This window comes from Bombus huntii, chromosome 7 (genome assembly GCF_024542735.1).
Source record: "Bombus huntii isolate Logan2020A chromosome 7, iyBomHunt1.1, whole genome shotgun sequence".
Classification (NCBI taxonomy): domain Eukaryota; kingdom Metazoa; phylum Arthropoda; class Insecta; order Hymenoptera; family Apidae; genus Bombus; species Bombus huntii.
The window spans coordinates 8,419,734-8,445,053 of record NC_066244.1 but is presented as its reverse complement, the minus strand read 5'-3'; the positions used below and the strand labels follow the sequence as shown (position 1 = coordinate 8,445,053).

The 25,320-nt window shown below is 42.8% G+C and overlaps 3 protein-coding genes and 1 long non-coding RNA gene across 4 annotated transcripts; 1 reads left to right on the top strand and 3 right to left on the bottom strand.

The window, feature by feature from the left end:
* Positions 1 to 205: 205 nt before the first annotated feature.
* On the top strand, positions 206 to 8,338 carry LOC126867626 (uncharacterized). Its single transcript, XR_007690361.1, has 3 exons — positions 206 to 353; positions 6,847 to 7,281; positions 7,787 to 8,338. It is a non-coding gene; the product is annotated as an uncharacterized LOC126867626 (long non-coding RNA).
* LOC126867619 (tetra-peptide repeat homeobox protein 1-like) lies at positions 3,178 to 4,375 on the bottom strand. The gene is made up of 2 exons (XM_050622314.1): positions 4,001 to 4,375; positions 3,178 to 3,538 (listed from the first exon to the last, which is right to left on the bottom strand). Exons 1-2 carry the CDS (start codon positions 4,305 to 4,307, stop codon positions 3,393 to 3,395), a joined length of 453 nt encoding a protein of 150 aa, XP_050478271.1. The 5' UTR covers positions 4,308 to 4,375; the 3' UTR covers positions 3,178 to 3,392.
* A 2,763-nt stretch (positions 8,339 to 11,101) lies between the features above and the next one.
* Positions 11,102 to 13,107, bottom strand: LOC126868127 (cuticle protein 64-like). The gene is made up of 3 exons (XM_050623348.1): positions 13,096 to 13,107; positions 12,206 to 12,545; positions 11,102 to 11,478 (listed from the first exon to the last, which is right to left on the bottom strand). Exons 1-3 carry the CDS (start codon positions 13,105 to 13,107, stop codon positions 11,186 to 11,188), a joined length of 645 nt encoding a protein of 214 aa, XP_050479305.1. The 3' UTR covers positions 11,102 to 11,185.
* Positions 13,108 to 20,066: 6,959 nt separating this feature from the next.
* LOC126867613 (uncharacterized) lies at positions 20,067 to 24,777 on the bottom strand. The gene is made up of 4 exons (XM_050622304.1): positions 24,766 to 24,777; positions 22,135 to 22,456; positions 21,676 to 22,044; positions 20,067 to 21,569 (listed from the first exon to the last, which is right to left on the bottom strand). Exons 1-4 carry the CDS (start codon positions 24,775 to 24,777, stop codon positions 21,415 to 21,417), a joined length of 858 nt encoding a protein of 285 aa, XP_050478261.1. The 3' UTR covers positions 20,067 to 21,414.
* Positions 24,778 to 25,320: the final 543 nt, after the last annotated feature.

Sequence of the window (25,320 nt, the reverse complement as noted above, 5' to 3'; positions counted from 1 at the left end):
ACTGCCAATTAATCCCGCGATAGCTGCATTTATACTCGGTTCTGACCCTGAATCTATAGCTTTCCCGACATTTTTCCATTAGGAAATGTCACACCATTACCATTGCCGGCCCGACCTATTTCTGTATGGAAGAATGTCTTCGTCGCGTGTCTGTGTAAGCTATTAAACTCCGCGTCGAAGAGACACTTCCAGGCAGTCCCATCGTGCGACGCGGATTAATTGCACCCATCCCGTAATATCGGGAACGGAACTCGAGCGCCATAAGTTTGAGGAATTCACGAGAATCGGCGTTACCTCGTTATCTTTATGCTGTTCTGGTTTTGTCGGAATTCATCCCACTTAGACTACTTGACGTAAGTACTCGAACTTGTTGCGCATCGTTCTGATTTCGTAGTCGGAAACGCCGCTTTGTCACGGTAATTCGCTTCTGGGGTGTGCCCGTTCGTCTCGCGAATTCATCGTGACGTAGAGTCCAGTGCTGTTCGAGAATTTGGATAATGTCTTTTCGTGTCCTTTTGGTGGTTGACGACACCGTGGGATTGAGACAAATTTTTATCTAAATGCTAACCGAAGATCGCATCTATCGAATCTTAAATGAATTAGTAGTTAAACGTTTGAAACCACTGCGTGCTTTTTGTTATTGTTTTGGACGTCTACTTTATTTTGACAGAAGTAAATTTCTTTAAACACTGTTCTTGTTGAAGCGTGTCCTTCTCTAGACTTTTACATTGCTCGAACAATTCTGCACTTTCTTTAAATCAACTTTGGCATTGTATCTCTTCTCGATTCTGAGTCAGATCTTTCCAATATTCATTTAGCAGCCACTGTAAGTGTTCCTTAAAAGAAGAACAGTGCTCGCAAACATTTCAAGCTCTCCCTATACAATTGTGGCTACAATTCACATCCTCCAAAATATTTACCAACATCCTATTTCAACGCTTAAACTCCAAAGCTCGAAAACCTCAAGTAATCCCAGCATCTTGACGGATCACACGAAATCACAGACCTCACGGTTGCTTACGCAAGCGTTGAAAGTCATCGAGGTGCTCTTCGCTATTCGACTACTTGAATTTCATGTCCGCCGTATGGAATCCACGTCTGTGTTAAACGACTGTCGTTTTGTTCATGCATAAACCGTGGGACGTAACGACTGGCCCGGTACTTGTTGCTGTTCGCTCGTGGACGTGCCTTTGAAATGGTAATGCGCGTGGCGCTAATAATTTCCTTCAGCTTCCCACAGGAACTAGAAGCCGGCAGAGTTTCGTAAAAAAGACGCCGTAAAGCATCTTCGTCGTGGCATTTCCCAGAGGCTGGCGCGAATGAAAACAGAGATTAAAGCAGAACCATGAAGTAGGATGGTAATTGTACTCAATATGGAACACTGCAATATCTCGGCAAGTAATTATAATACAAAATCAATCGGCAACGGTGTAAAATATTTCGTTGGAAGCAAAAGACAAGCGTATTCACATTTGAGATTCGCTTGGTAATTTGTCGATCGTTGTATTTGAAAACGTATAAATGTTCTCGAGAAGCGAGTTAAATAGTAATATTTTTTAGTTGAAGAAAATAAAAATATATCATCTTTCCATGATTTCTCATTAAGCGTATCTGGCTTTGAGTGTCCGAAAGAAATTTACCGTTAAATTTATTTCATTTTTAATGTGATTATTATTTTTCTGTCCTAATATATACTTATGTACCCAATGTTAAACACGTTGAGTGTACGTCATATAGAACATGCCAATAATGCTGCTATAGACGAATATGATACAGAATTATATTTATTTTATGGTTGCAATTCCCAAAGAGACAATAATGGTGAAATATGGATTCGATGTATTCGCTGTTTTCATTGGGATTACACTCCGGGATATGCTTCAGGCGTTTCACGTGTGAAAGACAAAGAAAATTAACATAATGTAATACAATATAATACAATATAATACAATATAATAGAGCATAATGTAAAATAAGCTTAAAAAATGGGATATATTTTATTACTTGTCTTCTTTATTTGAATAATTATTTTTACAATTTATTACATTTCTTTACAAATATTAACAGCCATTTTGTCAACTCGCCGTACTTGATCTTTTTTTTTTCATTTTTTACCATGAGTTCAACACACTTAAACTTTTGCATAGTTAACTATTAACAAACAAATATCTATTAATTTTATCGCGTTTTGAAGTTGGTTTTATTGAGAAGAAACATGTTTCTCGTTTTGAAAAGTTTTTAAAATCAGGTGTTCCATATTGCACTTGCCCTATAGATGTAGAGAGAGAGAGAGAGAGAGGTTCGTTACCAAAGCTATGTTCGGATATCATTAGAGTACGGTTCAAATGGGGAGAATACTCGGCTGATTGGAGTGGCGTTCAAGCAATTTCCTATAATTACCGGCAAAGGTGGACAGGTATCATCCCACGACACACTGTCAACGATATAATAGACCGCGAAATGGAGCCTGGCCACGTCACAATGTCGACGATAATATTCCGGGACTAGAACAATGCTCCGCCGACCTGTGTCATTATAAATCGTGGATTGCATGTCACAATCACTACGCAATAGGTGCCTTTGCTTTGGCTCTTCGAGTGTGAAATTCTTAAGGAATTAGAGATATTCGACAAAGACTTCGATGAAATTCCTGCTGTGGTAGATTCGTGGCAGTTGATTGTCTCGGGCTTTTAGTATATTGTAAGTCACTGTTGTGGCGTACAGAATTGTTTCTCTAAATATTTTTCTTTCTCCGTCAGCTTACACATTACGCTTGCTAATTGTTTGCTGAACAAAGACATTACTAAAAGTTTCGCGTTAGTCTCGTGCACCAGTCGCAATTACATTGTAACATTTCCGCACTTGAAACTTCGAGGAACGCCATTGTCCTCATTACAACATTTGGTCTTTTGTTTCGGCCGGACTGGAGGACATGTTAAACGAACTTATTTACCTGGAACAATTGAAATTTACGAAACAATGGTTGCCTGTTGCCGAACACGGGACATCTATTCCCCATTTACTTCTCATTTAAATCCCCCAGTTAAATAATTATTCTGATTATTCTCGTTGAATAATTCAATTAACATTACGCTGTGTGTAATCGAAACAAGGTATGTTTGCAAACGTTACAGCCAAGGCAATAAAGGGACATAATGACAGAAACGAGAAGTGCACTTCCTCTCCAAAGTGGTATGCGTTTATTATTATATAAAATAAACATATAAACGATACATTGTTATGTACACGAAATATATATAAAAGATACAATGATGGAGGTACTAGCGGTAAATGACGGAGATCGTGGCGCGGTCGGTTTCAAAATGGCAGGCATCGGAGGAGATCAGTCGAAGATGTCATTATGTGTATGGGTGTCCAGCGTGAGCTAAGAATTACCAGTGGCCATCAGCACGAAGGATGCTTCCAACTCCAGCTGGTCCAGCTGCTATGCTACCGGATGGTCCTGCAATAAGTGCTGGAGCGGTGATGGGACCGGCAAGGGCTGCAGGATGTGCTGCAGGTCCAGCCAAGACGGTTCCTGAAAAAGGATAATATAAAATTAGTACGAACATACATACACATATTCCAGAAAGAGACGACAGTGTTAGAATAAGGAAGACATCGCGATAGAGACGCGATAAAACGTGACAATTCGAAACAAATAAACGTTGCTGGATGAGTAAAGATCGGTCTACTACGCATGGTTGAATTTATCGTCCATTGTGTGTATCGTATTCATAATATATGGATCGTTGCACGTTCAAAGATTAAGTACCCTAATTTCCTGACAAGGATATATGGAACGCGACTGGTTTGCAACGACAATATCCAATCAACATTACGAAAAAAGGCACATCGATTCAAACGTCGTTGTACGCTTATCTTCGGGTACCATTCTAAGACATCCTCTTATCAACGTAATCTATCTACAAGGCCTATATTATGGATAAATATACCGGCGAGTGTCAGTTCGTGGAATTTACGAATCTACTCTACTCACCCCATGGTGCACCCCAAGGAGCGGCTACAGCTGGCCAGGGTGCGGCTGCACCAGCAATGCTACCGGAAACTAGAGAGGGACCAGCAACTGCTCCAGTCACTACGGCGCCACCATCCACAGCTCCTGAGAGGCGAGCAGGTCCGGTAGCTGGTCCTGCAAGGGCAGCAGGTCCCACGATCGGTCCACTGAGGGCAGCAGGGCCTAGCAGAGGACCAGCCAGAGCTGCTCCAGGTGCCAAAATCGCCGAAGGAGCCGCAGCCGCTACCGAAAGAACAGCGACGAGGAAGACCGCTACGAGGGTGCACATGTTGAAAGGTTTGTCGAAGGGCTTGCTCGTTGCTAAGCTACTGGAATAGTTTGCCTCGATGGCTGGAGTGGATGTGCTGGCATCTGACTGACTCGATGGTGCTTTTATAGGGGCATTGTGTACACTCTGGGCACCTAGTTGCTCCCGCCAACCCCAAGGGCGGGGCACAGGACACGCCAAACATTCTCTGCGGGCTGGGCGCGTGGCCGTTTCCTCGGCTTATCAGCATTAAGACAGTCATCGAGTAGCAGCGACACACGGCTAATGCTTAACGCCTCGCAGCCCACCCGAGCCCCTGGAGGTCGCCCGCTCCAATTCAACATGCCCGTTGCATCCGTTTCAGCGACGGTTTTTACGATTGTTTCTGGCCTTGCGTATAGAACACGGTACTCTATCGACCAGAAAGATCGGCACGCCGATACCACAAAGTTTGAGTGTTTAATGGCTTCAACGTGGGTCTAGGTAGTCACGGTCCGGGGCTTTTCATGGTTAAAAATGTTGCATTGAATTTCTGGAGAAATTAAATTACATTGCAAAAAAGCCTAACTAAAGTGTCTACGTACTTAGAATCGAACAAGATTTAAGATTTCCAATTTAATTCCTTTAATACCACGTGCAGACTCTATCGATCGATCAACGCTAACTGTAAACTCGATTCAAATTAAAGATCGATGTCTTTCGTATCGGACCTATTCGTCCGTATTAAAGTCGTAGTATAGGTAGCATGTTCCATTGACGAGATCATCCTTTCCTGTGAAAGATCCTGCAATTTCATGGTCGAAGAAACCTGTCATCACGACCTTCACGATCGAAGAAGAGTCGTTTCATCTTCTTCTTGTCGATTTTCTAAACAAAGAGACAGATCTGAACGAGCACGCGTCGACAGCCGTGTCACTATGCGTCCGCATTGTGCATTGTACATCCGTTTAGGCGAGGCACTGGGTTGCGTAGCCCACGCGTCGTCCCCAAGTTGCGATTGTCGCCTGGAATGACTGTCTCATTGTAGTCGGATACGCGTGTGTTACGGTGGCACCAGCCTCGCAATGCATCACCGAGCCTCGCGCCACGGATCGTTTCGAATATCATTGTTGGGCGTAGCGCGCGCTTTCGAAGGTGGCAAAGGTGACCGGCGACGCGATTGTTCGAATAATTGTGCCCCGCCACGGCGAAGTCCTTCGAGGGGCGGCTTTAATGGTACGCCTCGTTTCAGAGAACAAGAGAAGATCGCGAAGTCTACTTTTTCTTAGAACGATCACGCAGGGCTTAAAAAGCAACTCGCTTTTTCCTTTCTCGGTCGAAAAAATATTCCGGAAATTTCTCTCCTCTTGGAGTTTGAAACGACTTTCATTTGGAAAGTGGCTTTCTAATCTGTCGCTTGATCATTTTTTATTACTTTTATATATTGCTGGTTGAGAGTAAAGTATCGTATATACTAAATATCGTAGATATTTTAAAATTCATAAGAGGAAACCACCTTTATCAATTCGTATATCTTTTTGGAATAATATAGAATGCATCCGTAGTTTCAATATTTATTCAATACGTTCCCATTATTTTTACTCGTTGATTTATTTCAGCATCGACTCGTGGCCGTCCATAATATTTCTACTTCTCCAACAACATATTTGTAATATTGGATAATCCCTGTGGATATAATTTCCAGTTATATCGTACACTGTAAAGATCTATATCTAATTAAATTATATTTGCTCCTTCATATTATAAATTATACTTCTAATTACTAGAATGCACTGTTACCTAAAGAAATCAAAAGGGTTGAATGGTTATGAGCGTTTGATTTAAACGACCCAGTTAAGATTGAAACAGAAGGTCGCAGTTAGGATCAGATATCGAAGATCACGCGATGGCCAATCGTTCACGAAGAAAATCGAGAACAGGAATAGATTTCTTGTCGCGACAGGTGCATAAAGGAACGTCGGATCAAGAATGACAGAGTATTTGATTTATCGTCCAGAGCGATTTTAACACGAAGTCGTGTGCCTTTTTTAGAGTCACGAATAGAGCTGGTGAAAGATAATGGAACACTGACGTATATGTCATGGTAAGATTACAATGTGTAGGTGTTTTTGTCCAGGGTAATTGTAATGCGCATCGTCTGTTGCGTGTAACTGGTTTACCATTACAAAGCACGAAATGGGAATAGAGGAGGATTATCAGTTTAGAAACACGATCCGCATGGTCTCGTTGTTCGTTGCTTCGATAACGTTTATCAATGTCCACGATATTATTTCCTTATTTTGTCTGATTTCTTAATTATAGAAGATTTAGAAAATGAAAAAAATTAGAAATTGATATGAAAGGGTAATACAAAAATTCGCAACATCAAATCTCGAAAATACGAACGGAAGGCTACATTTTAATAAATAGATTCGCACAAAGGAATCTTGCACAAAGAGATGGTATGTAGGTCGTTATTTCGATGCATTCCTTACGCAAACCCAACGCATAGATCATTTTTCTTTCATTTCTAGGCGTGGTGTCTCCAATTCGATTCAATATTGCATCACCTTATTTACAGGTTTTTGTCCGATCGGCCGAGCTTTTTCACCCCGTCACGGTCTAACAGACCGCTGCTACCAGCCCCGCCTTTACCCCCGATAAGTTCACCGACCCACGTGTTCGCGTGTGTCGCCTATAAAAGCTCACTTAGCATCAACATGTACGGCAATGTTCCTCCGTGATGGCTGATGGAAAGTCGCTGCTCGGAATCTCGGTGGCCTCCGTCATCTACGAGAGGACATTTCACGATCATCGACCTAACTAGGGGATAGAAGGGTCGAGAAACACCACAGGCGGCATCGATGGATTCTTCGATTAAAATTTCATCAACATCATCATCTTCGGGTTTCTCAGTCTACAAAATTGGTATTGGTTTCTACAGTGGCCGTTATGAGCGTGCACCATGAAACCACGACGCCATGGATGGCGCCACACGGTGGCCATCAACTTTCAGGTAAGAAACTTCCATATTTATGTTGTTTTGTTTCGAGTCAAGTTGCCGGAGATATCGAGGATATGTTCGTATTTTCCTTTTTTGGGATGGAGAAATTAGACTACGACGCGAACGAAACAAACACGTTTCTCAATTTCCGCGGGTGGTACACGGGCGAAGCGAATCGCGATGTGAATAACGATCAAGCCAAGGAGAACACAGAACGTACGCGTAAGATTTATTTTCCCGTTTCTAGACCGATTTTCTGACCCCGGAACACGCCGTTACGTACCACACATATATATATCCCGCTCGTCCTGTTGAAAAATAACGAGTTATTTTTCCAACTGGCGAACGACCCTCCACGAGATCGTGTCTCGGGTCGATGTTTAAATATCCACGGATCTACGATCACGTTCGATCCATATCCCTTCGATGTGGACGTGTCATCCATACGAAAATCATCTTTTGAACGTAACGAATCTTCTGGTTCTCTATTGCCTCTGCATGATTTTTGTATTCTTAGGACATTCAGTACACCATCGAGGGCGTAAAAGCAGCAGCGCGTCGAAGGATCCATCGATCGGCCTTCCTCGATCTCCGGCAACTTACGAGACACTAACGACCCAGCCACAACCATATCTACCTCGTTATCGGCCACACCTTTCGTCGTTCTTGTCCGTAACGACGCTGGGCTTCGCGAAAACAATTCGACCTTCTTGCTTTATGCCAGAGCGAGGTCGATCCGCTGGAATGTCCACGGTAGTCAACCATCTGTCCAACTTATAATTCCTGTTCGAGACAGCTTAACTGATTTACCGCAATTTGCCGCGTTCGTTGATGAAATACAGGCCAGGATGTCTCACGGGCGGATGGGGAGGGTGGAGTTACGTGTTGATGCTTCCTCTAGTAGATTTCTTTGTCTTTGTAACTTGTACATTGTGTATATAGCGTGGGGTGCTAATCTTCGTCGTATGAAATGTAAAAACAATTGAGGATCTTGTGGTTCACTGTTGTATTATATATTTTTTTATTGAAACTGTTTAAAAATAAAAGTATACTTATGAGCAAAACTAAATCTGCATTTGTTTCATTTTTCATATTGTTAGCGTGCAATTTAGAATTTTTTGGCGATAATATTCGGTATCTGATATGTCGATACTGGCTGTAATCGAGACTGCCAGGAATCAAACTGATTAATTCCATTTTTTTTGTCCTTTTCAACTTCATTACCTAAGCAGGTAATTAATAGGTATGTGACTTATACAATCAACCACTAAAATCGTAAAACGTACAATGTCTTCAACCATATTTACTTATTTCGTTTTACCTCATTTTCCATTTTACGACTTCGGGATAAAGTATAGGAATAACGAATAACAACTCATTGTCCATATCGAAGTCTAAATTAGGGCGCATCATTTATTTCCTTTAATTCCGCGCTACCATTGTGAGCACAGCAAAATCGCAATAAATAACCTACGCTTCGCGTAATTTAAATCAACGTCCTGTGAAATGATCCCGCTTAAAACGTGAAAAAATTTCTCCCAGTGAAAGCATCAATTCACGATTTATATTTTGTGAAAACTCATTGTAATAACGAAATAAAAATTATAGGAGGGTAGAAACGTATTTTTGATACTTCTTTTATAATTGTTCCAATATCGAGTAATTTAAGTTTAAAACGTTGTTCGACTATTTCTAACCAGTAATTGAAACAATTATTCATCGTTTTAGTAAAAAGTCATGTGATTTAACAATAGAAAGGACTGCTTACGCTCCACAATAGAAGTGAGGTATAATTATATTGTCGGAATAATTATGAATGATACTGCACACACGCCATTCACAAACAGAAGAAATAAAGAAAAGCAGAGAAAAATAACGAGAGTACGATGCATTTAATCTTCCTTTTCAGTGATCACAAAACTACGATTGATGATCTATATTTCTCGAAGAATCGCGTAGGCTATTGATTTTTAAACGTACTTAATGGAAAGCTTTATTCATTTAATTAGAACGATCTGATTGAATATCGTAAATTTTTTCGTTGTCGTGTTGCCTCCGCAGAATGATCGGTCGAACGGAATCTAGTAACCTTTTAGAATTCGTGCAGGTTCGATGCACTGTGGTCGGTGGCGAAACGATCGATCGATGCATCACGGCGCTGTCACGATTTTCTCACGAAGACGGAACTCTCGTTCTTCGATTTCTTACCTCGGTATTAGCTAAGTCTCGTAGCTATCGCGAAATGGTTGTCTCTGAAAATAAATCTTTCCGTAGAAGCAGAAGATGTAGGTTTACGCGATTAAGTGGAGATAGTTCTCACGATTGTGCATGAATCTCGTGATAAATTCTCTCGCCTGTCAGCTCTGCTTTACATTCAGTTTTTAATGTAACCGTATTGTTTCAATCTTGTAGTAGACGTTTAAAAATTTGGATGTTATTCATGCGAATTGAAGCACTTGTGCTTTTAATACATTAAATTATCAAGTGCGCGCGAACTTATTAGGTACTTTAATTCACAATGGATTTATCGTGTATTTCGCTGAAATTTTACCCGATTATCGGTGTAATATGATCAAGTGGTTTGAACTCGTATTATGGAGAATCGGTAGCTCGAAATAAGCCACTTAAATGGCAATTGTTCAATCGTAAAAACCGAATGAAACGGCTTACAGGCGAAAAATATCGCCGTGGCTACGATCTGTGACGAGGATCAAGTCGACCTTAAAAAAGCACGCGGTAATTGTCGTGTACAGATTCCGCGATAGAGTCAGCGCTTGAAAGAACGACTTAGGAGATAACGCAGAACTCGTGTACGACCTTCGGTGAATTATGCGCGCGTGGTTCGTTAGTCTGGCTTTATTCGCTCTAGACCGCGGTACCAGCACACCTGTGTTCACTGTGATCGATCTACACACAGGTCGATTATTTTTTAAACGATGTCGCAAAGTCGAAGCAATCGTCGCGTTTGTTCGAAGATCGTCGAACCGTATCGCGAATCATACATCTAACGACATTAACCTTTACCACAACTATCGATATGTTATTCCAACGTGTCGATATCCGTGTCAATGGTTCAACTTGGCTTCGGTTTTGTCTACCCTCTGATAGTAGCCCCTTGTAGTCGGATTCCACGAATGGTTACGATGAACTAACAAAAGTTCCAGAACTACACACCAGAATGATAAAGATCGATAGTGGATCGCGTGAAACGCTTTTGTGATCCGTTTCGATTCGTTGCGCGGTAGCACGATCGAAGAATTTCATACGAGTGCCAGCTTGTTTATGTAGAGAAGCCGTAAATTTTATTCTTCTTGGCAATAAAAGAGTAATAAAAAATGGACGGGTTAGATACTGACACTGAGAGCAGCAAATTTGGAACGTGGAATAAATACACGTGGAGGTTCCTTTTTGCAAAGACAAAACTAGAGCGTGCATGGAATCGACGCATAATTATTTTACAGCTCGTTAAAATGGGACGCATAACGAATTTAAAGCGACGTAAAGGTTGACGACTTGTAACGATATAACTCCATTAAAGCATCGCGTGCGAGAATTTCGAGTACATAGTTAACAACATGATTAAACGTGTGTAACTAAATCGTGTATTATCGTAAGAGATCAGTTAAAGTTACGCGATAAATAGCGAGCGATCTACGAATATCTATGTTACAAACTATTTATTATCTACTTAAAAAAAAGTAAGGGTATATCAACTGTATAAAAAGTTCTTATTCGTATTGCATTATCGTTATAAAATCATAGTATCAGATGTATCGCTAACGGGGATCGTCGTGAGACAAATCTAACGATATAACGATCAGATATCGTATTGTAGTTTAACTCCGCTGATAATTCATAGAAGTGGATACGATCGAGAAATTTTTAAAGTTTTTGTTCTGCCAACAGCTCTCATTCGTTACCAATGACCGTGCCCAGTGTGGATCCCACCAAAGCCAGTTCCGTGGGTAGTAATTTTGCCAGAGGGACCAGCGATTACCACGGAACCAGCATTAGGGCCGGATACAGCGGCGCTTCCGGATTGAGGACCAGAAAGGACAGCGCCATGGGACGCTGGTCCTGCGAGAACGGCTCCATGCGATGCTGGTCCTGCTATTACCACTCCGTGACTACCGGCTCCCGCGTATCCAGAGTATCCGGCATATCCCGGATACCCGGTATAACTATAGGCTGGACCGGTGTATCCCAAACCTAGAGCAAAGTCGGATCTTTTTATATGCGATAGGTAAATATTTACCATGTTGTATTTCAGACAAATTTGAGTTCGAGTTCGAGTTTGAGTTTGAGTTTGAGTTTGAGTTTGAGTTTGAGTTTGAGTTTGAGTTTGAGTTTGAGTTTGAGTTTGAGTTTGAGTTTGAGTTTGAGTTTGAGTTTGAGTTTGAGTTTGAGTTTGAGTTTGAGTTTGAGTTTGAGTTTGAGTTTGAGTTTGAGTTTGAGTTTGAGTTTGAGTTTGAGTTTGAGTTTGAGTTTGAGTTTGAGTTTGAGTTTGAGTTTGAGTTTGAGTTTGAGTTTGAGTTTGAGTTTGAGTTTGAGTTTGAGTTTGAGTTTGAGTTTGAGTTTGAGTTTGAGTTTGAGTTTGAGTTTGAGTTTGAGTTTGAGTTTGAGTTTGAGTTTGAGTTTGAGTTTGAGTTTGAGTTTGAGTTTGAGTTTGAGTTTGAGTTTGAGTTTGAGTTTGAGTTTGAGTTTGAGTTTGAGTTTGAGTTTGAGTTTGAGTTTGAGTTTGAGTTTGAGTTTGAGTTTGAGTTTGAGTTTGAGTTTGAGTTTGAGTTTGAGTTTGAGTTTGAGTTTGAGTTTGAGTTTGAGTTTGAGTTTGAGTTTGAGTTTGAGTTTGAGTTTGAGTTTGAGTTTGAGTTTGAGTTTGAGTTTGAGTTTGAGTTTGAGTTTGAGTTTGAGTTTGAGTTTGAGTTTGAGCACTCACCGACTCCACCGTCATAGGGGCCGCTGTAACCCTCCACGTGAGCAGGTCCGGCGACAGAAGCAGTAACAACAGCGGATCCAGCAACAGCACCAGAAACTTGAACCGGCCCAGCAACGGATCCAGAGAGTTTGGCTGGTCCTATAGATGGAGCAGCCACCATGGTCGCTCCAAGGTGAGGTCCAGCAACACTGGTTGGTCCTAAGGCGGGTCCAGCGATTGCCACTCCATGAGGATATCCGAGGTGACCCCCATAAAGTCCACCATGGTATCCACCATAAATAGCCTCTCGGCGCAGCCGCGGAGCAGCTGCGACGAGCGTGACGAGGACTGTCAGAATTAACTAGAAATTTCAAAATTAATGGTAAGTATCGCCAAATTTATACTTAGTCAATGAGTAAATTATTTTGTGAAGATTTGATGTTTAAAATTGACGCTAAAGTCTAGTACATTCCCGTTCATGCTACGAGTCATCACAGAAAGTTTCTTAAATAATCATTAAAATATTAATTTCTAATTCAACGTAATTTCGAACTAGAGAAGCCAACCGAAATAAAACACATAATATAGGGTATGAGCAAACCGTTAGTCTACATAAATTCTTAAATTATTCTATCGAGATTTAGTGTTTAAAACTAGCACGCACAACTGAAAGTAATGGTGTCCAATTTAGAACTTTTCCATCCACTCAAAAACTCCACAGAGAGTTGTGAAACAGTCAATAGAATATTAATTTCCAAACATAAACAATTTCGCAGCGCGAAGGTATTCAAAGGAAACAACACCGAAAATATAAAATCACGTTCACCAAACTGAAAGAGACTTCTGCGGTAGCGCGCCTCATGACGAGAAATTCACTGTTGCGATATTCCGATGTTCCGGGGAATACTTACGAAGGCCTTCATCTTGCCGACCGACCGATTGCTTAGTGTGCTCACAGACGACTTGGTCGGACTTTATATACTGCTTCAGGATCCCGACCGCGCCCCTAGTTGATCCCTTCAAATCATATCCGCTGATGGTACAGTCTGAGCCATTGTGCAAGAAGGTCAGCATCCGGCACACCCACCCTCGGGATGCTGAGTCCTTTGACTGACCTTCAACGGCCATTCATTGTGAAACTATCGCTCCACTGGGGAAGCATATCGTCGGATTTTTTCCTCCTTTGTCCTTCTTGAAACAAAACTGCTACTTCGTTGAATTCTTTTCTTTGTCGCCTTTCATCGATTCCCTGTTTCATCAAACGATTCAGTTTCACGAAGGAAGCATCCGTTTCTTCGCTTTTTTAGGCTATGGTTACAGTGGATACGTATTCTAACGAATTGTCGTTCTAATGAATGAATCATCTGCAGATTGAGATGAATCTATTCATGAGAATCTATAGAATTTCAAGGAGAAAGCATCCATTTTCTCGTTTCTTTAGGTTACGGTTACAGTGGGTGCATGTGCTGAGATGTCTCAAAAATGCATATACTCATAATAATCTATATATGCATTTGATTGTTTTGAAGAATGAAACGCTCAAAAATCAAGATGTATCGTTATTGGCGACAGAAGTCGGTCATGACGTTAAACGTGAAATAGATTTATCGTGTTCGCGTCACGATTCCTTTTTACGGAGCGAAACTTGGTAACTAAAAGGACCGTCTTTCGACGAACGGAACTTTTGATATTCACCCGGGGTCTCCTTTGTGTCGACGAGGCAAAGTTCGATCGTTTCGTTGCACGTCGTAATGGGATCGGGCGTTTCGTGCGGCGATTCGTGAGAACCTTTCGTCTTCGGGAATCTCGGGGTCATTCGACTTGTTCGACTGGTAAAATACTTGCTCCATTAAACGGTATGGTTTAGAATGAATCGACGTAATTTTTTGGTAGGGAATTGTTTTATATAGATGAACTTTTGTATAAGATGAAAGTGTGTCTGCTCCTTTGGGAAGACGAATGGCCGTGGTTGATATCGACGCACGTTCAGGAACAAAGGAATCGATTAGGCGGACGCGAAAGCGCTGTAATTAGCGTAATTTGCGATTTCTCCAGCGATAAAGGGGACGAATGGCAGGTAACCGTTGGCGAACAGGCGTGATCTTCAACCTACGGTGTAATTGGCCTGAATGTTTCAAGCGTACCAACATCGCTCCTCGTAATTATCGTCTTATATACTGCGTCAATTAGTCCTTTGGTCTCTCATGTTCCATCCTGTCACAAGTACTTACGGTATAAATTAAAGCTTAACATAAAGCTTACGAAAGACCCGTATTTATCCGATTTTATATCGCCTTTTCGAATTCTTCGAATAATTTGCGTAATTCATCGATTAACTCTTGACCTTAGACTCGTATCGATCTCATCTAATCGTATGTTTCCCAGTGGAAAATTAGTGGGCGATTAGTCGCGTCAATCGGCTCTTTTGTCTCCCATTTTCCATGCCACAAGTCCTACGCTGCAAATTAAGAAATAACACAGAACTTACGAAAGATTCTGTCACATTTATCAGAATTGAATTGCCTCTTTGAATTCCTCGAATAACTCGTGTTATTCTTTGATCAAATTCTCGATCTCAAGCGCGTATCTTCTAATCGTATGTTTTGTAGTCGAAAAATGGTAGGCGGTTAGCCGCATCATCCTGGCCGATGAAGTAACCGATCGGTTTGCGGCAACAAGTCGAGCCCTCGCATTATGGGTGGGAAAGAGTCACGTTCTCAGGGATTAATACGGTTTTCTGTGGTATGTACCGCCTGCAGACGAAGCTTCGGAGCATGAGCGTGTCGAGTCGAACGTGACCTTTATGCCACCGTGGTCGCGGAAAAAGGTGCGATCTTCGTTGCTCCAATTATCGCACGCCGATCGATATACGGTTTTGTTCCTCTCGAATTGGTCCACGCTCGAGTAATCCATGCAAACCACGATACTTGTGTATCACCGCATGGCAAACAGTCGTTTCACGCTCGAATCTTCGATTACATTATTCCCGTTCCATTATTCTCGAGCTTTCTGCGGAGAATCGTGTGAACCGTGGTTCTTCTGTTTATCGTCCTAAGAATCGTTAAATTTGCAGATATATTAAATAACATGATATCACTTGATTTTTGTTTTAACTTTATTTAATATGCCGGAAATTCGTTTATTATTAGGAATTTTTGTTTTTCCGCCATGTATTCAAATAGATAATATGTATACAATACTATTGACAAAGTAGCGAAATATATCACTTATTGATCTTTGCATTCATTCCATGTCACGTTCAAAATTTCCATAGAGAGGTCATCACTCATTCTCTGTAGCAATTACGTCGTCTCGCATCTCTTCCCATTGGGGTGACTACCCTAATTTCCACGAAACTTATTGCTAAGCCTTAAACGATACGTATAGAATGATCTTTGTGCTTTCAATCATCTAAATTCAAATTAGAAACTTCTCTAAATTACCAAAAGCCTATTTTTACGTTTATTCGGCAAAAATAATCTGTAAACAGATTATTTTGTTATCTTGTCTTATATTATCATGAACATTCTTTTTGATGCAAAAAGTATCCTATGATTTCAATATTTACATTTGTTGTCAGCACAAAAATATTGCCACGTAACAGAGTATAACGATATCTATGGTAACAATATGTAGAAGCATGTAATCGATTTCGATATTGGTCACGGGACCATTTGCATGGTGGTGCGGTTCTAGAAATTTGTAGCCCCGCGATGCGATCGAGGAGGAACGGCCGAGATTGAACGTGATCAATGCTAATGGTGAGACTGACATTTGCAGTCATTGTCTGTGCCACGATGTAGACGCAATGCATCGGAATTCTTATGAGAGCAGAGCAGTCTACTGGCGTCCGATTCTCGCGTCGTTCCGCTTCAAGTGGATACGTGTCCGAATCGTTTCCAATTTAGGGTCGTTCCATATATAATGAAATATCAGGCATGAAAGGTTATCTAATGGCAACGAAACAAAATTCTCACAACTTACTTAGCTTTACTTCTTACAATACCAGTTTCTAATAATAGAAACTATTACAATAGCACTTTGCTTATCAGACGTTCGATCGGAAGTTCATCTCGTAGATCTACGTAGAGTAACAATTAAAACAGAGGATCGTGTAATGAAGTCGTTGGATGAAACCATCTTAAGCCATTAATCTATGAAATTAGACGAAGTTGCTGTTCGAGTTTGATCTCGAGTGCAATCAAATGACGGATACTCAAAGCGCAGGCACCTAAGAAGCATCATAGAAATCGTGATTTCGTTCAATGAGACTGTCAGAATCTCATCAGAGGCTCAATGACGAAATGACCTTGGCCGCAAAACCCGAGCTCTCGAGCCTCGAGTTAGCAGATTCTTCTGGGAACTTGTGTAGGAATCGCACACCCCCGAGAGTGAAAGGACCACGCCTGATCGCGCTTAACGATTCGTGCTGCATCAGCGTCTCCGTCCCTATCCTGTTGGCGGGAATTACGAAACCTGTGATTTAACAGTCTTTCCACTTCTTACCCACTTTCTACTTCTTTCCATTTCAACTTGAGCTAAAATCGCGTGAAATATGACGTTTATCTGTTGGTTTTGAATTTGGGGATTTTATATAATAAAAGTCGGTGATCTGGTTTGAGTTTGAAATATGATTCTAGTTTTATCTCGTCGTTCTAAAAGATTTTTAATGGGGCGATTCACTAAACGGAAATCTCAGTTAAATGAATAGTTCCAGTGCATGGAGCGCTCAGAATACTTGTCTCGGTAGTCGTAATCTTGACGTTTCGTCTTGAAGAAGATAAAACGGCCGCTTTATCGACTTCATTCTACGGTCCACAGTTTATGCCCATTCTACCATTTTAATAAATACTTCATGGCACGTTTCTGTATTTCGTTCTTTGCCTTGACGATTTTTCTCTGTTTCATTTCCTTTTCTTTTTGCAACACAACAAATACGATTAATTTTTATCAATAACATTACCAACATGTAGCTAGCAACATTGTTCGTTTCTTAAGAATAATAATAAAGTTAATTTTGTTTAATTAATTAAAAAGTAAAATTAATTAATGAATAAATACAATGAAAAATCTTATCAATTACCAGGATAATATATATGCAAGCGAAGTGTCGTAGAACATATACATTATATGAATATAAATCTCTGATAAAAATTCATTTTTGTATCTGAGGAATCGCAGCAAACACCCTACAACAGAATACTTGGTAAGAGAGACTGTTTATGGCCTATACAAATGTTTCATTTTAAAGAAACGTTCCCACTTGTTCTAATCTCATTTTAACGGAAATAAAACGATCGATAGAGATGCTTAAACTGTCAGCACGGTGTCGAAAGTAGTCTTCGCTTAGCCTAATCTAGCTAACTAGATTAACATCACAATTTTCTCTTGATTTTATCTCATTTTATCTGTTCAAAAAATCGATCATCCTTTCATGTTAACCAAATTGAATGCGAAGGAAACATTGTAAAGCTTCTTAAAAATCCCATCTTCTTCTTCCGCTTCTTCTTTAGAAATATGAGCCACGTGCTCATGCTCGAGACGGTTATGGGCAGTGGATGAAAAGATATTTCCCCATCTAGAAGAGAAACGAATAGAAGAACCGAGTAGAAAAGATTATGGAGTAGTTACCTCGCGTTTTGCTTTCTTCGCCAGATCGACATCCGACTTTTTCGTCCCCCAGAGCAAATTTTACTGGATTCCGCGGGTTAGCACGCACCCAATGGCTTTTATTTTATTCACGGTCAACTGCAGACCACTGGAAGCTTCGCCCACCGAGTCCCGTGCCGCTTGCGAATCTGGAAGAGATTTAAAGACTTTTCAGTCGCGGTTAAAGCCGTATTTGTGGCCAAATCGACCTGAAAAGTCCGAACCTCTTCGCCGAATATGATGGGTCAGCACCGGTCGATCAGCTTGAATGCCTGCTTGATCTAGATCGACCCTTGATCCCGAAACGCGGATTCCTAAGTTCTCTTCAACTACGTGAACCGCTTCTTTCGCCGGTCTTCTACGGAATTTCGTTTCTTCAGCGTATATTCTAACCACAATGGAAATGAAGAGCCTCGATTGATCGTCTAAACGGCCGTGACTGCAAAATAAGGGGGTAGAAAATTGTGTTGAATTCTGATGTATCGGGGGGTTTCTCAAACCTTTCGTGAGATTCCAGCGATCTATTTCGATTTCGAAGCTCAGTAGTTTGTTCGTATTAATGAGGAACTTTCTTCTTTTTCGTTTTTTTTAAATTGATAGTAGAAGAAACTTATAACTAACTCACCTTTTCAACTTTGAACCTTTATGGTGTGTGGTTATCTGGATCGTCAGATTTTCTACTAGACATTTATCTATGAGAATATTTGAAAGGTATGATGCACAGTGAATCAATGACATCGTTATTGTGATACTTCGACTTACGTTTCTCACGATATTCCTACTTGTTTCGATTGACTAACAGAAGCAGGAGCTGGGGAGTACTTCGGTTCCAATTTTCTGAAATATTCTGGATTTCCAATCATTTTAACGTCAAAGTTTGTTCGAGAGACTGTCTTCCTTCATCTCCTCGAAATGTTGTTTGCAGTATCGCCGTTGGCTGGATATCGTGCTACAAAGCGTGTCTTATCCTTTTGTACCACCTAATGATTCGTGCACAGTTCACGAATGGAATGATCTCTGTAATGGACTAACCAAATTGCTGTATGCCAAGTGTCGTAGCGTTACAAAGACGATCGTCGCAGTTTAGAATTACCTTTCTGACACCGGTGTATCGAGGTTGCAAGGTAATTGGTCCGTTTTCGCTACGACCACAGAAACTGATGGCGAATTCAACACTCCCTTTCGAAGTCCTCGTGGCCAACTTACGTTTTCGGAATTTGAAATTCTGTTTTTTGAATGCTATTTAGAAATTGAAAATCGGAATATTTGATAACTATATAATAAATACCTGTGATAGGTGAAGTTTCGAAGTAGCAGTGTTTGGTAACAGCCTTGGAAGAGTCCGAAGTTCCACGTGGAGCTCGCAATGCAAACTAAAGACATCAAATGAAGATTAGCACCATAAAATTCGCCCCATACACGATGTCTATTATTCACAGCTGTCAGCGCGTTATTAAACTACCATTACGTACCGTTGACGCTGTCCATTCTTACATCACGTCGGCAAAGTCATTTGTTCCACGCGAATTAACTTAAGCGCAATCATCGACGGTAGCATACAGTGTTTTTCGTGTTTTGCTTTGCTGATGCGGTAAATATGAAAACAAATATACATGCACGAGGATGAAGATTTCGTTGACACGCGATGTCATTAACTAACGTTAAACGAGCAATTTCGATTCGAACGTTGAACTTTCTAACGAGTGGACGACTCTTGACAAATCCATCGTTAGCAAACCGTAGCCGAACGATCGGTAAACGATGGCCGCAGCAACAGGCGGTCGATTCGGAATTTAGTGTTTCGTTGGAATCTGTCTCCTTTAACATTCCGAGGGAAACATAAAAAAAGGGAATCAACTTTAGCTCGACTCTTAGAGGAGTATTTAGATATCTTGCGAATTACAGAAGGGGTTGAATCGTTAGTCTAAATACTTAATCTTATCATACTCGGTGGCAATGTCTTGATAGCAATCGATTTTTAGATTCTTGCTCCCTTTAATTTCTTTATATCTATGCAGAGATCTTTCTTTGTTCCATGAATAGGACGAGGCAAATAATCCAATTTTGATTGCATTAAATCACGATCAGATGCTCAATTCGTACAAGAGATCCAAAGTTCAATTGGAATTCGTTGTCTTTACTCTGAACGCTGTTGAGCTATTTACTTTAGCGAGGAATGGAACGATCGCTAAAGGGGGTGATTTTAGGGATGATCGAAGGAAATAATCAAGAGTGAGTTTTAAATACTGATGCTTTATTTTATATAAAGTATTGTATAAATGTATAAACGCTATAAATATGTGGTATCTATCTATGGTGGTGGTGGGGTGCTAGTCGTGATCGCAAAGAAAGGGTATGACGAGGGCGGGCGGGGTCGGGGGCCGGCAGCGGCGCGCCATCTATTTACATTCATTCACTCACGGGAAGGGCTGACCTACCATAATCTACCGGTCTCTCTCTTTCACTAACATATAACACGATTATATAATATATGTGTAGTGTGTGTATATATACGAGTACACATATAGCAATAGTGTGTGTGCGCGCGTGTGGCAATGTGTTCATATATATATATACGCGAAGGAAGTAGTAGTAATAGTATGTATACATGTATATATATATAAAGAGAAAACATATATGCGCATGGACGAGTAATGTAATAATAATATGTATGCTTGAGTGCGGCAGTGAGTATAACAACTTGTGAGATCGTGACGCGATCATATGATCGTGCACGGCTCATCGGAAGAGAGAGAAAAAAAGACAGAGTAGTAAATATGTGTGAAGAGCGGCGGCCTTACGGATGGTGGAAGACGTAAGAGAGAAAAAAAATATAAAGAGAGTACTGCCGGAGCAACGGTGGGTGTTCAGAAAACAGAACAGACCCAGTTGGTCCAACGACGAAGCGCCAAAGCTTGTCCACTTGCTGGGTCCATGACGGAGCAGCCGGGTTCAACGTGCTTGCGTTGACTCTGTGTTCTGGCGCGGTGGTTCAGGTGACGTCAACTAGAAAACTTGGACGTGGCTCGATGCGTTGCCGATCGTATGATACGGGCTCGTCGTGTAGATCGCGACTAAGATGTCCAGATGTCGCGGTGTTATTGCAACCGTGGCTGGCAATCACGGCTTCGTTCGACTTCCTCCGTCGCGTTACGCGGATTTGATGAAAGAAGAAATTGACTAAATTTTACCCGTGCCTCGTCTTACGATGGGGACGAGTCGCGTTGTCGACGAGATGAGGATGAGACGAGACGAGAACCGCGGATCACGAATGGCCGTGGCCACGGTGTACACTTTACCGAGATCTGAACCCGTGATCCTTGATGGCTGAGACCAGCATGCCGAGCTTTCAACTCGCGCTTTTCACCGTGTTTCGATATATACCGACTGGATTTGTGATTAGAATATTCTGACTATATACCGACTACACCACTAACGCCGGCGCTATAACCATGTTCCTAGATTGGACGAAGCTTTGGGAAGAAGACGTTGAGCGCGTTTGAGGATCGTTTGAGACCGGTAAGTGACTGTGGTGGGTATGCCGCCGTCGCCGAGCCGAGATCGCTGGGGCTTTAGAACGTCTAGTACTTGCCAAGTGCCGCGGGGATGATAGCTCCGTGAGAGCCGAGTCCAGCGTGGATGGCGCCAGATGGTCCGTTGATCACAGCAACACCACCGTCGTGTCCGCCAATTCCAGCGCCGATTCCGGCACCACCACCCACAACAGCGATGGCACCTGAAAACACCAAATAGCTTGGTAAAATATATGTTCCAACTCCTTCGTTCCTATATCATATATCATTGTTGCTTCTTAATGTCGATCATTCGACAGGAATACAGACCAGCACCACCGAGTCCGAGTCCAGCACCACCGAGACCACCAGGCGCAGCAGCGGCGGCAGAGCCAGAGCTACCGTCGTCACCGTTGATGTTGCCGCTGCCAGCATAGAAGGATACAACTCCCACAGATGGTCCTACCAAGTTGGCACTACCTTGGGACGGTCCAATGAGGGTGGAGGTACCAGCAGAAGCACCCACGGAGGTGAATGGACCAGTAGCAGGTCCTACGAGACCAGCTGGGCCGGTACGAGGTCCACCAACGTTCTTGGCACCTTCTTGGGGTCCTACGCTGTCAGATGGTCCACTCTGGGGTCCAACGTTAGCCTTGGGTCCTTCAGCGGGTCCAATGTCAGCCCTGCCTCCGATCACTCCTGCTCGACAGAATAAAAGGAATCCCGGTGAACGACTGTCCCTCTCGTGGTAATTCTTCTTTACGTTCAATTCCACGACGAGTTACGCACCACCAGAGACAATCTGTTGAACACCAGCAGCACCAGCCGCCGCCGCGGATCCAGCGGCATAGCTGGCACCGAGAGCTGAGGATCCCAAGCTGGACGCTCCTTCTTGGAGAGATCTCGCGCTACCAGCACCTGCTGCAAGTCCACCGGAGAGACTAGCACCTCCGCCGACTAGGCCAACTCCAGCGATGCCTCCTCCAAGACCAACTCCGAGGCCTCCACCAACTCCAAGGCCGCCAACGCCATGACCTCCAGCAAGAGCAATGCCAGGTCCATGTGCGATTCCGGCACGGGCCGTTGCTACTGCTAGACAGGCGAACACAACCTGCGACCAGGTAAGTTCCGGTCAGTATCGCTCGTTTCTCGTTATACGACCAATTTGTTTCTAAGCTATTGTTCGTTTCGTAGCGTTATATTATATGTCTATGCAGGTAAGTTCGTGAAAGGTGTACGCGTGGCACGGCAATATCGCGAAGTGAAATCAGCGAGGAAGAAAAAACGAAAACGAACGAAGACGAACTATCCTCAGCGCTGGTTTACGGAAGCAACGTTCGACTATCGCCGTGAATTCAGACTCTCATTGACTTGGCACCGATTACCACGTGCCCCGTTGTAACATAACCGCGGCTTTCACTTTCGATACTCGCTACACGCTTATAGACTGGCCGCGCGCGCGGCGTTCCGCGGCATCGGGAAACGATTCCCGGCACCTGGGAAAACGTCGTCCCTCAACGCGATCGCCTTTAAAGCGTGAAAGCTACGATGTGACTAGTTTTTGCCTCGTTTAATATCAAAGTCCGAAGAAACGATAACCGGATGGAAGTCGAGCGTGAAATTTCGCAACGTTTTACGTCCGTCGATATCGTAACGACTGCGTGTTGTTGGGGAAAATGTGAACTCGAGACACAGTGTTGTAACGTTTCGCAATTCCAAATAATACCGGACCTTCCTCGAAAGTTCTCCGTTATCCACAATGAATTCTTTTTGCCACGCTTGAAGTAAATATCAGAGAAAGAAATTTCTTTTTAGTTCCATTTCATAAAAGAAAAACCGATCTGCTCGCGTTTTATGCAATCGCGTATTATTCCAACGTAATCCGTGTAATGCGAATCGACATTCGTAATTGATCGACGAGCAATGTCTCCTGGAAATCGCGAGTTACAAACACGGTAAACAGATGTTACTTCTTTTTAGAAATCGGCCGAAGGCGCAATTTCGAGTTAACGCGAACCGATTATTTCCCTCGGCCATTTTTCTTACCATTACTAGAAACGACCGGTTCTCGAGCATCGTACCGCGAATCGATCAGGACCGTAGCTTCGAAACGAGGAGAAAATCAAGTGAAACAGGCTGAGAAGAGATGGAAAACTCGACCGTTTAAGTCGACAAAAAAAGAACGCGTTTACGTGCGTGTGACGGAAGTTGGAAAATCGGTTGAACGACGCGTCACGCCCAAGCTCTCACGAGTGTTGCACTTAAACGAGTGCACCGTTGCCCTGCCATTATGCATATCTAACGACTTCGCGAAACTTTCACATCCCGTTTACATGGAACCGTGGCAATCCGTGTGACGTGGTCGACCGAGCGTTCTCGCGACCCAGCGATCGGAAAACGACCGAACCCGATGTGTTGTTTCGAAACCGAACCAGTACTTTGCATAGATCGTTTACGATCGTTCGAGATTTATGAAATCGCGTTGGCGAGAATCGTTAGAGCTAGTTACTTCTACGAATTAATCGCAGGGAACTTAATTGCGTTCGAAGAAACGACGCGCAACCGGTAGAGTTAATGAGAATCGATCGAGCTAATTTGGATTCGCTTTCAGGTTAAAAATCGAACGATGGATAAAGTAGGCAAACCGAGAAGGAATTCGGCGAGCCGAGAGAACGATGACGAACGGTATTCGTGAATGAAGATGCACCGAGAATAAAACCGGTCGCGGGTTCGGTTGCTCGCTGAATGACGATGATACTATTACAACCGGTTCCACGGTCAGTGTACCGTACAACGAGACTTCTTGCCGCATGAATGGAGCGCGTAAGAAGGACAAAGTCGATTCGTGTACTCTGGTACCACGGAGCAAGCAGGACGAGACCGTTCGAGCCGTGACATTGAACGTCGACAGTTTGGTGCCACGAAGTCTGACTGCAAGCGAGGAGCTTTCGAACTTCGACTTTCCACGGATTTCGACTGGCTTACGGATGAAAGGTTCCAATTAAAGCGATTTATCGTTGACTCTATACCGCTGTCACCGATGTCACGAATAATGTCTCGGGTAAAGAGCAGTGCTCGAGAGCGTGCTCGCGAGTCCCAAGCGGTTTATTCTAGCGAATCGATTCGAGAAAATGAAGCAAAAGGAAAATTTAGATGCAGACTTCGAAATCTTGTGAATTGGAAATATCTCGTTAAACAGCTACTTTACGTACAAACACTAGATGGATCGAATTCAAAACCGCGAGTTGTATAGAAAATTCGCTGATTAACTCGAAGGAAGGTGCGAGTAGACCAAGAACACGATCCGAAATATTATATCGAAGAGAATCGCGAACAACTCGATCGAAGAACTCGAACCCGATACTCGGATAATCGATCGAACACCCCACGAAAATCACCAACCCTGTGGTGGATACTCACAAAGGCCTTCATGTTTGGTGTGTGTATGGTGGGCTAGTAGTCCGGTGAATGACTGACTTGGGCCGGGCCGGCGGGCCTTATATACGCCTAACTCTACTCTGGCTACGCTCCACAATCACCATCCTTTCGAAAGCAAGGCGCTCCACCACCCTCCCCCCAGAAAAACTATAATCCACGTCGTACCAGCGGCCAGCATAGACCGAAGGTAGTCCCACCAGCTGGTTTAGGGACAGGCAGGGGGTTCCCCCTTGCCACCTCGCCGATACAGAGGTTGCACGTTGTAGGTTGTTTGCGGGTATTCCACGGGCTTCGTCCATGTCTAACGGCTGAGAGAGCAGCCTCCTACTCCACCCGCCCCACCATCTTGGCCTACACACTCGGCATCCACACGCCAGGCCACACCAAGTGCAACACCAGGCACCACCCGGGTTACCTGGTCACCTACGATATCTAACTCTCTCGTGTCCAGGCGTGGTGCACGACGTATATCACAGATCGCGCTAACGAAACAGCTCAACGCTGACTTATGCGACGAGATCGTTCGGTGCAATTGTT